Below are 13,946 nucleotides of genomic sequence, written 5' to 3'. Positions count from 1 at the left end.
GCAAGAATGATGTCCATATTCTACTGTTGAGATTATTCTAGTGGATCATTTCATTCGGATTGTTCAGAAAGGACTGATTGGGGCATTCGAGTGTGCCAAGTACCTGATGAGCAAACAGGTGTTATGCTAATTACATTTATTATGCAAAAAAAAAAAAAAAATGTAAGTGAGCAAACACACCAGAGGATATCGATCGGTGTTGGATTGTAATACAAGTTGTTGGAATGTTCCTAGTCTGGCAGCAGGAGCGCAGTGAAGCCTCTGTGTATTAAAGCAGATGTGACTTGACATCAGGATGAATAATCAACAGCATGTTCAGCCAGGAGCTGTGATATATTTTTAAAAATGTTTAAAGCAGTGTGAAAATACTCTTGATAGTCAATTTTTAAATGGTGAAACCTAACACATGTGCCACGAGTTATTATTATAGGTGGACATCTTTAAGTCATGTGGTTAATCACATAAATTAGCACATTAATCATGAATAATGATGCCATTTTTTTTTTTGACCTCACACACTCCTTAACCCTAAGCACAGATGGCTTACCTGGAAGGCAGCTTGGGTTGTAACAGTCAGTGATCAGATCAATGCATACAGTGCAAAGATGAAGGGAAGAAACTCCAACTGGTGTGCTCGGTGGCAAATTTTTGTACAAAATAAATCAACACGGGACTTAAATAACATTGTTACCAGATGTTGAGCAAATAAATTGATTGTACTCAAGTAAAAAATTCTGATAATAAAATTGTGCAAACCCCAAAACCAGTGAAGTGGGCACGTTGTGTAAATGGTAAATAAAAACAAAATACAATGATTTGTAAAACATTTTCAACCTATATTCAATAGAATAGACTGCAAAGACAAGATACTTAACGTTCGAACTGGAAAACAATGTTATTTTTTTGCAAATATTAGCTCATGTGGAATTTGATGCCTGCAACATGTTTCAAAAAAGCTGGCACAAGTGGCAAAAAAGACTGAGAAAGTTGAGGAATGCTCATCAAAAATGTATTTGGAACATCCCAAAGGTGAACAGGTTAATTGGGAAGAGGTGGGTGCCATGATTGGGTATAAAATCAGCTTCCATTCACATTCAAGGATGGGGCGAGGGTCACTACTTTGTGAGCAAATGCGTGAGCAAATTGTCGAACAGTTTAAGAACAACATTTCTCAACGAGCTATTGCAAGGAATTTAAGGATTTCACCATCTACGGTCCGTAATATCATCAAAAGGTTCAGAGGATCTGGAGAAATCACTGCACGTAAGCGATGATATTACGGACCTTCGATCCCTCAGGCGGTTCTGCGTCAAAAAGCGACATCAGTGTGTAAAGGATATCGCAAGGCATGGGTAACAAGTATAATCCCTGCAGGACGAGAAATAGCTAAACATGCTTCACTACACACCGTAGCTCACCGGCATCACAATGTAAACAAACGCCAGTGGTTGATCTACACCTGACATCCACTGTAATGATACCAAGTACAGGAGCATACCTAGTCAATACTACTATGATTACATCTATACATTTTTTTGCATTACAAAATCTTTTAATTCTTATTATGTTTATAAACTCAGGATATATGTCCCTGGACACATGAGGACTTTGAATATGACCAATGTATGATCCTGTAACGACTTGGTATCGGATTGATAATTAAATGTGCGGTATCATCCAAAACTAATGTAAAGTATCAAACAACAAAAGAATAAGTGTGTAGAGGTTGCCCTCTAGTGGGTTCCTCGGACCACCACACACTGCCACGAGAGCCCGGATATCAGGGTACAAAACTGTTTTATTTTCATAAATGTTGAGAGGCTTTTGCTTTCCAGCAAAATGTAATTTTCTTAGTCCGTGTCTCTCTATCTCTCCCTCTCTGTCTCCCACTCCAACTCCAACTCTGTGTCTCGTTCCGGCTGCTGCTAATAAAGGCGACAGGTGATTAGATAACAAGGCCCAAATGGGCCATTCACTCACCTGTCGCTGTCTTCGAGGCTGGTCCTTGCAAACCCAGTTCCGCGACAGCCCCGCAGGCCACGCCCCCCCTCCACAACGTGATTATTACATTTTAACAGAAGTGTAGATAGAACATGTTGAAAGAGAAAGTAAGCCGATATTAAGTAAATGAACAAGTAGATTAATAATTCATTTTCTACCACTTGTCCTTAATAATGTTCACAAAATAATCGAATGGAAAATGACACAATATGTTACTGCGTATGTCAGCAGCTAAATTAGGAGCCTTTGTTTGCTTACTTACTACTAAAAGACAAGTTGTTTTGTATGTTCACTATTTTATTTAAGGACAAACTTGCAATAAGAAGTATATGTTTAATGTATCGTAAGATTTTTTGTTAAAATAAAGCCAATAATGCCATTTTTTGTGGTACCCTTTATTTAGAAAAGTATCGAAATACATATTGGTACCGGTACCAACATATTGGTATCGGGACAACACTAGTTTGTTTCATGTTTTCAATGTTGAAAACTGCCAAAGTTGACGTTTGAAGTCGAAACAAGCGGGTTCCACACAAAATGTTTACAGTCAAAGACACTTCAGTTGTGTTCTATAATATATCAATCATGTATATAAACTGTGTCATTTACTGTTTGCCTTCCCCACAGTTTGGCTGAGTATTATGAAATGCTTGATTAAAAAGTTACGCTGACTGTGGATTTTTGTGCATCCGTTAACTACCTCTCCAACACAGCCACAAGACATTGATATATTCACACTTCACAGGTGAATGGATAATCAGCAAAGGTGTTACATTGTTTGAAATGCCACCATTAACCACGGACGCGTAACGAGGGAAAGGTCAATGACATACGAGAGAGGCAGTAGGGAGAGAACGCTCCATTTTTTTTTTTATCACTGTGAAGTCAGATTCATCCTTCCAGGTTTTGTTGTCCACTGGACTATTCTGTCTCCTTGGCTACTTTTTTGAGTGTGGAGTCATTTTTCGATATTGCAAAATGCATCAACATTTTAACTTTTTCTTTTGATTTGATCTTTTCTATCAAGACAACAAGCAACATGAGTCAGGATCAGGGAGACCAAGGTTCCATAATTACAAGGCGACCGTGGCCTTCATCTTTTACCATTCATGTGCAGTTTCACAACAAATAAACAACATTACCATTCCCTTTCTACCAGATCTACTCATGTGGCCCCTTAATGATAAATCACCGCATGATTTGACTCCGCATTATGCTTAATAATAATAATAATAATAATAATAATGATATATTTTATTTGTAAAAAGCACTTTACATTGAGTAAACAATCTCAAAGTGATACAGTGTATTAAAAAATCAAATTAAATTAAAAAATAATACAAATAAATACAAATAAAAACTAGAATAGCCTAATAGCTAGAACTAGTATGCATATATCTAAAAAAAAAAAGGCTTTTTTTAAAAAGAAGGGTTTTTAAGCCTTTTTTAAAAGCATCCACAGTAAAAAATAATACAAATAAATACAAATAAAAACTAGAATAGCCTAATAGCTAGAACTAGTATGCATATATCTAAAAAAAAAAAGGCTTTTTTTTAAAAAGAAGGGTTTTTAAGCCTTTTTTAAAAGCATCCACAGTCTGTGGTGCCCTCAGGTGGTCAGGGAAAGCATTCCACAGACTGGGAGCGGCAGAGCAGAAAGCCCGTTCTCCCATTGTTCGTAGCTTTGTCCTCTGAGGTTGGAGGATTTAGGGGTGAGTAGTTCTTTGAGGTAAAGGGGGGGGCATTTCCATGGAGGCACTGGTGGGTTAGTAGGGAGACTTTGTATTCAATCCTGAGTGGAACAGGAAGCCAGTGAAAAAATTTGAGAATTGGTGTGATATGGTCATATCTTCCGCACTCTCATCAGGATCCTACCAGCACTATTCTGTACACTGCAAAAAGTCAGTGTTCAAAAACAAGAAAAAAAAAAAAAAATTAGAGGCATTTTACTTGAACTAAACAAAATTATCTGCTGATAGAACAAGAAAATTTGGCTTGTCAAGACTTTCCAAAACAAGTAAAATTCGCTAAACTCAATGAACCCAAAAATACCTTAAAATATGTATATTCTCACTAACAACAAGTGCACTTTTCTTGGTAAAAAAAATAAAAAATAGACCTTTTTGCTCAATATGTTGAAAAATATTCTTAAATTAAGTAAATGCTAGTGGCATTATCTTGACATAATGATGTGCGCTCGGCATCATGATTTTTTTTTTCATGCTTGAAGTAAGAAATGATTACTTTAAAAAAGTAGTTTTATACTTGTGAGTGTTAATGACACAGCTTTGCAACACTTGATATTCTAGTTTCAAGCATGTTTTACTCAATATAGGTCATAAAATCTCAGCTACAAGCTGTAATATATTACTGAGATAATTTAGGACCAAAACCCTTAAAACAAGTAAAACACTCTAACATAAAATCTGCTGAGAAGAATTATCTTATCAGACAGAAAATAAGCAAATATCACCCTTATTTGAGATATTTCATCTTACTTAAATTTCAGTTTTTGCAGTTTAGAACAGCCTAATAGCTAGAACTAGTATGCATCCTCCGCCTTCAATTAACGATTCGATCTGTTTACTTGTTTCTTCATGCTGTATCGTATTTTCCTTGACCGGAGCACAATCTCTTCATCCCGCCAATAAAGAGCCTGCCTTTCTTTGTGAGTTCAATAACGCTTAAACTGAAGGGTAACGAGCAAATGAGCATGAAGACAAATCCAAACTTTGATGCACAGCACAAAAGGGCTAAAAAGATGCGGCGTATTATTTACACTGATTCGTTTCATGCATCCTCGTTATCTCTGATATAGATTCTAATTTGATTGTTGAGAGGGAAAACTGCAGGCAGACAAACAAAACAAAAGTCCTAAGAGATAATAAAAAGGTTGGCTGCACTCGGCATGAATTGGCCATACCTATCATGAATTCCATTTGTCAACCACTTTCAGATGTTACGTTATTCTTTCTTCCCTGCTGCCGCTGAAGGGGAAATGGACCCCGTGGTAGAGTCAGTGGTACTGATATATATATATAGGGCATGGTTTTATTTCCCTCTCATAAACATGCAGATTGATTAGGGTCATTTTCTGCTAGCCTGCCTCCATCCACCCAAGCCTTCCCCTCCATTAGTGATGAAATCCTAGATTTATTGCCACGTCTGTTATTGTCGGACCATAACTCAGCGGTCCTTTGGCTGTGTTTTTTTTTAATGTATACGAACTTTGGGAACTGGGCGTATTCATGGCATGTGTCTGTTTTCCGTAGGAGCGTGTACAGGTGAGCAACGGGGCGCTGTCGATAAGTCGCCTGACCCTGTCGGACACGGGGATGTACCAGTGCGTCGCCGGGAATAAGTATGGCGAGGTCTACTCCAACGCGGAGCTCAGGGTGATAGGTAAGAACATGGCTCGTTGTATGTGTCGTCTTTAGTCATGTGAGTTGAGTTTGTGTTTATTTGCAACGTGCATGCGTACAACAAGATACATCACAATTTCCAGTTTCTCTATGCAACATGTTCGAAAAGGAGTAGGGATTTTTGTTTCATCTGACCACAGAACTTTCCTCCAGAAGGTCTTATCTTTGTCCGAAGTTCTGTGGTCAGACGAAACAAAAAATTTAGCTGTTTGGCCACAATACCCAGCAATATGTTTGGAGGAGAAAAGGTGAGGCCTTTAATCACAGGATCACCAATCCTACTGTCAAGCATGGTGGTGGTAGTATTATGGTCTGGGCCTGTTTTGCTGCCAATGGAACTGGTGCTTTACAGAGAGTAAATGGGACAATGGAAAAGGAGGATGACCTCCAAATTCTTAAGGACAACCTAAAATCATCAGCCCGGAGGTTGGGTCTTGGGCGCAGTTGGGCGTTCCAACAGGACAATGACCCCAAACACACGTCAAAAGTGGTAAAGGAATGACTAAATCAGGCTAGTATGAAGGTTTTAGAATGGCCTTCCCAAAGTCCTGACTTAAACGTGTGGACAATGCTGAAGAAACAAGAAAATGTGACCAAATTTTGCTGGGTCAAAAGTATACTTATAGCAATGTTAATATTTGGTTACATGTCCTTTGGCAAGGGTGTTCCAACAGGACAATGACCTGCATATGAACATTTTTGTTTCATCTTACGTCACATGGACAAAGATAAGACCTTCTGGAGGAAAGTTCTGTGGGCAGATGAAACAAAAATGTTGCTGTTTGGCCACAATACCCAGCAATTTGTTTGGAGGAGAAAAGGTGAGGCCTTCAATCCCTGGAACACCACTCCTACCGTCAAGCATGGTGGTGGTAGTATTATGCTCTGGGCCTGTTTTGCTGCCAATGGAACTGGTGCTTTACAGAGAATAATTGGGACAATGTAAAAGGGAGGATTACCTCCAAATTCTTCAGGACAACCTAAAATCATCAGGCCGGAGGTTGGTTCTTGGGCGCAGTTGGGTGTTCCAACAGGACAATGACCCCAAACACACGTCAAAAGTGGTAAAGGAATGGCTAAATCCAAAGTCAATCATCAATCAATCAATGTTTATTTATATAGCCCTGAATCACAAGTGCCTCAAAGGGCTGCACAAGCCACAACGACATCCTCGGTTCAGATCCCACACCAGGGCAAGGAAAAACTCAACCCAATGGGATGACAATGAGAAACCTTGGAGAGGACCGCAGATGTGGGGACCCCCCCCCCCCCCCCTCCTTAGGGCGACCGGTGCAATGGACGTTGAGTGGATCTAGCATAATATTGTGAGAGTCTAGTCCATAGTGGATCTAACATAATAGTGAGAGTCCAGCCCATAGTGGGGCCAGCAGGAGACCATCCAGAGCGGAGACAGGTCAGCAGCGCAGAGATGGCCCCAACCGATGCGCAGGCGAGCGGTCCACCCCGGGTCCCGACTTTGGACAGCCAGCGCTTCATCCGTGGCCACCGAACCTGTGCCCCCGGACACGTTTAAGTCCTGACTTAAACGTGTGGACAATGCTGAAGAAACAAGTCCATGTCAGAAAACCAACAAATTTAGCTGAACTGCACCAAATTTTGTCAAGAGGAGTGGTAAAAAATTCAACCAGAAGCTTGCTAGCAATAAGGCTACCAAAAGCGCCTTATTGCAGTGAAACTTGCCAAGGGACATGTAAGCAAATATTAACATTGCTGTATGTATACTTTTGACCCAGCAGATTTGCTCACATTTTCAGTAGACCCATAATAAATTCATAAAAGAACCAAACTTCATGAATGTTTTTTGTGACCAACAAGTATGTGCTCCAATCACTCTATCACAAAAAAATAAGAGTTGTAGAAATGATTGGAAACTCAAGACAGCCATGACATTATGTTCTTTACAAGTGTATTTAAACTTTTGACCGCGACTGTAAATAAGATTATCTAGAAAATGAATGGATGGATTAAATAAACTGTCTTGAAGTGGATTATATTAGTACATTGTTTGATTTCTTTGGTTAAGCCATTACATAATTTAATTCCACATACTGATATACTGAAGGTCTGAAGTGTTGTACGTGCGTACAAATGTTTTAAATTACATTTTTCTCTAAGGTTATATTTCTCTTTTGTTGAGAAGAATTGTTATACATTCTTGGGTAGCAGATTGTAGTTTGATCTGTGCATAATTTTAGCTGTTTGCAAATTCACTATGTCGTGGAATTTCTGTATTTTCGATTCAATGAATAAAGCTTTGTATGTTCTCTATATCCAACATTATGTATTATTCTAGCTGATCTTTTTTGTAACACAGTTTTAGTGAATGAAGCATACTTTTGTAGTTATTTCTCCATATTTCAGCACAGTAACTCAGATATGGTAACACGAGCAAGCAGTAGAGAATATGAAGTGATTTTTGGTCTAGAACAGGGGTCGGCAACCCTTAGTGGCTCTCTGGAACTTTTTCAAAAATGTATGAAAAATGGAAAAAGATGAGGGGGAAAAAATATATTTTTTGTTTTAATATGGTTTCTGTAGGAGGACAAACATGACACTAACCTCCCTAATTGTTATAAAGCACACTGTTTATATTAAACATGCTTCACTGATTCGAGTATTTGGCGAGCGCCGTTTTGTCCTACTAATTTTGGCGGTCCTTGAACTCACCGTAGTTTGTTTACATGTAGAACTTTCTCCGACTTTCTAGGACGTGTTTTATGCCACTTCTTTTTCCGTCTCATTTTGTCCACCAAACTTTTAATGTTGTGCATGAATGCACAAAGGTGAGTTTTGTTGATGTTATTGACTTGTGTGGAGTGCTAATCAGACATATTTGGTCACTGTATGACTGCAAGCTAATCGATACTAACATGCTATTTAGGCTAGCTATATGTACATATTGCATCATTTTGCCTCATTTGTAGCTATATTTGAGGTCATTTAGTTTCCTTTATGTCCTCTTAATTCAATTTATATCTCATGACACACTATCTGTGTGTAATATGGCTTTTAACTTTTTGCGGCTCCAGACAGATTTGTTTTTGTATTTTTGGTCCAATATGGCTCTTTCAACATTTTGGGTTGCCGACCCCTGGTCTAGAACATGTTGTGCTTTACTCATTATTGACGCGTTTTTTGCCACTTTATGTTGTATATTGTTTTATATGAGATTTATAGTTTATTTCCAGATAATTTTATCATAAAATGTGAAAACGTGCAGTGGTTTATTTTTGTCGTTTTTTCACCCCTCTTTGTTTGCTTAATTATACCAAAAGCTCTTTGGCCTCTCACATATTGGCCACTAATTAAAAAGATTCCATCGAAGTTAAACCGATTTATACCAAAGTTGCTGTGTTCACAAGCCCTGTTAAACCTGTTTTGGTTGGATTTTAAGGTTAGAAGTTTGGGTTAACCTCCTCGGTCCTGGCGTCTACATGTGTGAACATCACATTTTTGGTTTTGTCGACCACAATACAACATTTTTCTCGTGTTTTCCACTTACGATGACATTTTACTGCCAATTAGTGGTGAAGAAAGAGTAAAGCACATTACTTGTTAGATTCAAGAGGGGCTGTCAAAGGTAACTACCGTATTTTTCGGAGTATAAGTCGCTCCGGTGTATAAGTCGCACTGGCCGAAAATGCATAATAAAGAAAGAAAAAAACAAATATAAGTCGCACTGGAGTATAAGTCGCATTTTTGGGGGAAATGTATTTGATAAACCCAACACCAAGAATAGAGACATTTGAAAGGCAATTAAAAATAAATAAAGAGTAGTGAACAACAGGCTGAATAAGTGTACGTTATATGAGGCATAAATAACCAACTGAGAACGTGCCTGGTATGTTCATGTAACATATTATGGTAAGAGTCATTCAAATAACTATAACATATAGAACATGCTATACGTTTACCAAACAATCTGTCACTCCTAATCGCTAAATGCCATGAAATCTTATACGTCTAGTCTCTTACGTGAATGAGCTAAATAATATTATGTGATATTTTACGGTAATGTGTTAATAATTTCACACATAAGTCGCTCCTGAGTATAAGTCGCACCCCCGGCCAAACTATGAAAAAAACTGCGACTTACAGTCCGAAAAATACGGTATACGTTTCTTTAATGGCGATAATTTTTTTAACGCGGATGGGTCCAGACTCCTTTTTGTCCCTCCATAGCGTGGAAAATGTAATGGCGTCTAGTTACCATTGAGTCAGAAGTTCTAAAATAGTGAGCATAAATGCACAAAGAAAATGGTACATTATTTAAATCTCAGATCCAAAGCCATGGCAAGTCGTTCTCTCGACAAGACAAGACAATTTCAATTTCAGTCGCCGTGAGACAACATCAATGGCGGGCTTAAGCCGCTTGTAGAGAGGAGGAGCGTCACGTCCGTGTTTACGTCACAGTTGAGTGCGTTAATAACATCAAATGTAAATCGTTACCTGAACTGCTTTGGTAAGATGGAATAAAAGCTCAGCAGGAAAAACAGACGGTAGACAGAAAGCCTAGAGTCACTTTTATCGGAGACTTTTGTCAAAACATGTCAAGACACCTTCCCATACCAATCCCACGCAATAATACAGCTACGCGTAACTACCAAAACAATGGAAAATCGTCCTAGATTACGATCATGCTTTGTCAAAGATGTTTATGTGATATTTTTACCCATTTCTGGCAGACTGAAATAAAGTGTATATCCTTTTGTAACCTGGTCTGATTGATAGTCAGAAATTACAGAATGTTTAGCAGGCTGCATATTACATTTTATTAATACATAGAGAGGGTTAAAACGTTGCCATCCAGAGATATGACTAATATTAACTTATACAACATGTAATGTACAGTATATCAGAAGCATTTATTCAGGTAGCTATATCACAGATTAAATTACCAAACATATTTGGCTATCAAAGCATGATCGCAACAATCTCTATTTTGTGTTGTTAATGTGGGAAACTGGTATCTTAAACTTGGAAGTGTAGCTCCTCTCCCCCGAATGCAAGTGGTCCTACAACAGAAAACGAATTATGTATTCCTACAAGATACACTAATGCACTGCAGGTATTTTTTTAAAATTGTCATTAAAAGAGTGTTCATATCCTTTTTGTGTTCAGCTGTTTAAAATACATGATGTTAAAGCAAACTAATTGTCCAGTCATGATCATTTAAACTTAAACAATTATATGTCTAGAGTACACTTATTATAGACAACAAATTATAGTTATGAAGTTGAAGTACCACTGATAGTCACACACACACACTAGGTGTGGTGAAATTATCCTCTGCATTTGACCCATCCCCTTGTTCCACTCCCTGGGTGGTGAGGGGAGCAGTGAGCAGCAGCATTGGCCACGCTCGGGAATCATTTTGGTGATTTAACCCCCAATTCCAACCCTTGATGCTGAGTGCCAAGCAGGGAGGTAATGGGTCCCAATTTTATAGTCTTTGGTATGACTCGGCCGATCTCAGGACGGACACTCTAACCATCTCTGATTAGTCATGATTAATTTTGAGTTAACTATGAACAAACTGCAATTGATTGCGATTAATTATTTTATTCATTTGACAGCACTATTGGAAACGCATGCAAAAGTTCCGATGGCAACTTTCAACTTTGTTTAGTTTTTATACTCACTGGGTTCCAAAGATCCCAAATAGCCGAGATAAATTCAAAACGCCTGCCCTACAAGAGTTCAGGTCTTAGGAAGCTACTTAGGGTTTGTGGTTAGGATTTTGAATCGCAACTTACACCTGGGGCTTTTCTGTATGGAATTTGCATGTCAAAACATGTTCAAGTCCTTTAGAAATCTAAACAGTTGTGTGAACGAGGGCGTAAATTCTGGTTTGTCCTGTGATTGACCCGTCCGTGATCAATACAGGGTTGTGTCCTGCCTCTTACTCTAAGTCCGCTGAGATAGGTTACATTCATCTCCATGACAAAATCAATTATTAAATATCAAAGTATTTAGACAATTAGAAAAAAGCCAATTCTTGATTGGACAAACTACTGTTGGGTCTGATCAATAAGATTCTCTTGGTACTTCTTTCTATTTCTTCAAGTCACTTCTTTGTTGTGCGGTTTTTTGTTTTGTTCCTATAAAACCAAATAAGTAGCATTGCAGTTGCAATTCAAACCCTTTCCACATGATGCTATTCTTTATAAAGTAAAAAAAAAAATGTCTGCATATGTTATATTATTCTTTTATTTTTCCATATTAAACATATTGTGTTGAAGTTTGGGGAAATGTTTATAAGACAAACATAGACCCAATAATTAAACTTCCAAAAAAGGTCATTAGAATAATACACAGAGCGTGCTACTATGGACATACCAATCCATTATTTATAAGTTCTAATGCAGTGGTTCTTAACCTGGGTTCGATCGAACCCTAGGGGTTCGGTGAGTCGGGCTCAGGGGTTCGGTGGAGGTCAAAACACACCCGACTCATCGTGTAAATAAAAACTTCTCCCTATCGGCGTATTACGGATATGGCAACAGCAGAAGTCAGACTAATTTGCAGGTGTGTAATTTGTTGTGAGTTTATGCACTGTGTTGGTTTTGTTCTTTGAACAAGGTGATGTTCATGCACGGTTCATTTTGTGCACCAGTAAAAAAATATGGTAACACTTTAGTATGGGGAACATATTCACCATTAATTAGTTGCTTATTAACATGCAAATTAGTAACATATTGGCTCTTAACTAGTTATTATTATGTACTTATTAATGCCTTATTTGGCATGGCCTTATTATAACCCTAACCCTCTAACCCTGGCCCTAACCCTCTAACCATAACCCTAACCAAATAACTCTAAATTAAGTCTTTGTTACTTAGAATATGTTCCCCATACTAAAGTGTTACCAAAAACATATAACTTTGTCTTGAATTTGAAAAAAAACATTGTGTTTTTCACTAAAGAAGGGTTTGGTTAATGCTCATATGAAACTGGTGGGGTTCGGTACCTCCAACAAGGTTAAGAACCACTGTTCTAATGTGTTAAAATTTTCAGATATTGTGTTTTTAAAAACAATGGAAATTATGTTTCGAGTAAAGAACCAGAACCAGCTTGTATTCTTAAGTTATTTAAATTAAGAGGAGAAAACTATAATTTACGGGGATATTGATTTTTGAAATAGGTAAAGTAAGAAGGAATATAAAATACAAATGTATTTCAGTTTTAGGAGTTAAATGGTGGAACAAGCTCAGTGATGAGTTGAAGACATGCATGCAGTTCTTTGTTAAGGTTTAAGAAAACCTTGAAAGGTGAAATAATTGAAAATTATAAAATATAGTAACAATTACTTTCATCCCATTGATTTTTTTTAACGTTGAAGTTCCAGGCAATCTAATTTTCAGTGAATGTACAGGATAGGCAAATATAAGCCTGTTCCTTTTTCTGTCATTCTTTTTCTTTTCGTTTCTTTTTGTGTGTAAATGTGTATGATGGTTAAATATGTCTAATCTGTACTGTTAATCTGGTCACACAGAATGGTTGATGGTTGATTATATGACCGAAATAAACTTATTTAATTCATTCATTCATGCGCAACGGAGCCAAAAACCTGGAAATATAGAAAATGGATGAAATAATTCCGTAATACCCTTGTGACAAATTGATAGACCAGACTGACAATGTATTGATAAGCCAGATATAAAGATGTGATGTTCATACGAAACTCTTAATTCGCTTATTTTTTTTGGTCTCAGCTGTTGCTCCAGATTTCTCCCATAACCAACTTAAAAGCCAAACAATGGTCAAGGTTGGAGGCGATGTGCTTATCGACTGCAAACCCAAGATGTCTCCATGGGGCGTGATCTCATGGAGGAAGGGCAGCGAACCACTGGAAGACAGCAAAAGGTAACTGCCAATTTTTATTTTTATATGAGGAAAACGTGAGACGGCTGCAGAATTTCTGCTGTCTCACTTTTTTGCTCAATGCTGGACATTTACCGTAAATCTTTGTTCACACTTGTCATATTGAACACTGATTGTCTTTGTACTAGTATTTAAAATTGTACTTTTGGCAGATCACTGTTATAACATTCGGAAAAGGTCGAAGTTCATCAACTGCGCTTTTTTTCATCATCAGTCCAAATACGAGAAAAAAACCTGTATTTCTCTTTTGTGTGCATTCTAAACTGTAAAAAAAACTGCTAGCAAGAGGCGGCTAACAATGCAGGTAATAGTGAGTTATCTATTTCATCTACTGTATAAAGCCATTTACACAACCCAAACCCAGTGAAGTCGGCACGTGTAAATGGTAAATAAAAACAGAATACAATGATTTGCTAATCCTTTTCAACTTATAATCAATTGAATAGACTGCAAAGACAAGATACTTAACATTGGAACTAGAAAACTTTGTTATTTTTTGCAACTATTTGGAATTTGATGCCTGCAACATGTTTTTTAAAAGCTAGCACAAGTAGCAAAAAAGACTGAGAAAGTTGAGGAATGCTCATCAAACACTTATTTGGAACATCCCACAGGTGA

General features: G+C 37.7%; 1 protein-coding gene across 3 annotated transcripts in view; it reads left to right on the top strand.

The window, feature by feature from the left end:
* The window catches only part of LOC133649041 (contactin-4-like), a 427,627-nt gene that overhangs the window by 303,857 nt on the left and 109,824 nt on the right, over nt 1-13,946 (top strand). For all 3 annotated transcript variants that reach the window (XM_062045757.1, XM_062045746.1, XM_062045738.1), the window contains 2 exons: nt 5,274-5,403; nt 13,160-13,310. In XM_062045757.1, coding sequence (XP_061901741.1) covers nt 5,274-5,403; nt 13,160-13,310 — 281 coding nt within the window. The remainder of the gene's footprint in view (nt 1-5,273; nt 5,404-13,159; nt 13,311-13,946) is intronic.

The sequence above is a fragment of the Entelurus aequoreus genome, linkage group LG01 (assembly GCF_033978785.1).
Source record: "Entelurus aequoreus isolate RoL-2023_Sb linkage group LG01, RoL_Eaeq_v1.1, whole genome shotgun sequence".
NCBI lineage: Eukaryota > Metazoa > Chordata > Actinopteri > Syngnathiformes > Syngnathidae > Entelurus > Entelurus aequoreus.
This window is presented reverse-complemented; position numbering and strand designations above follow the sequence as displayed.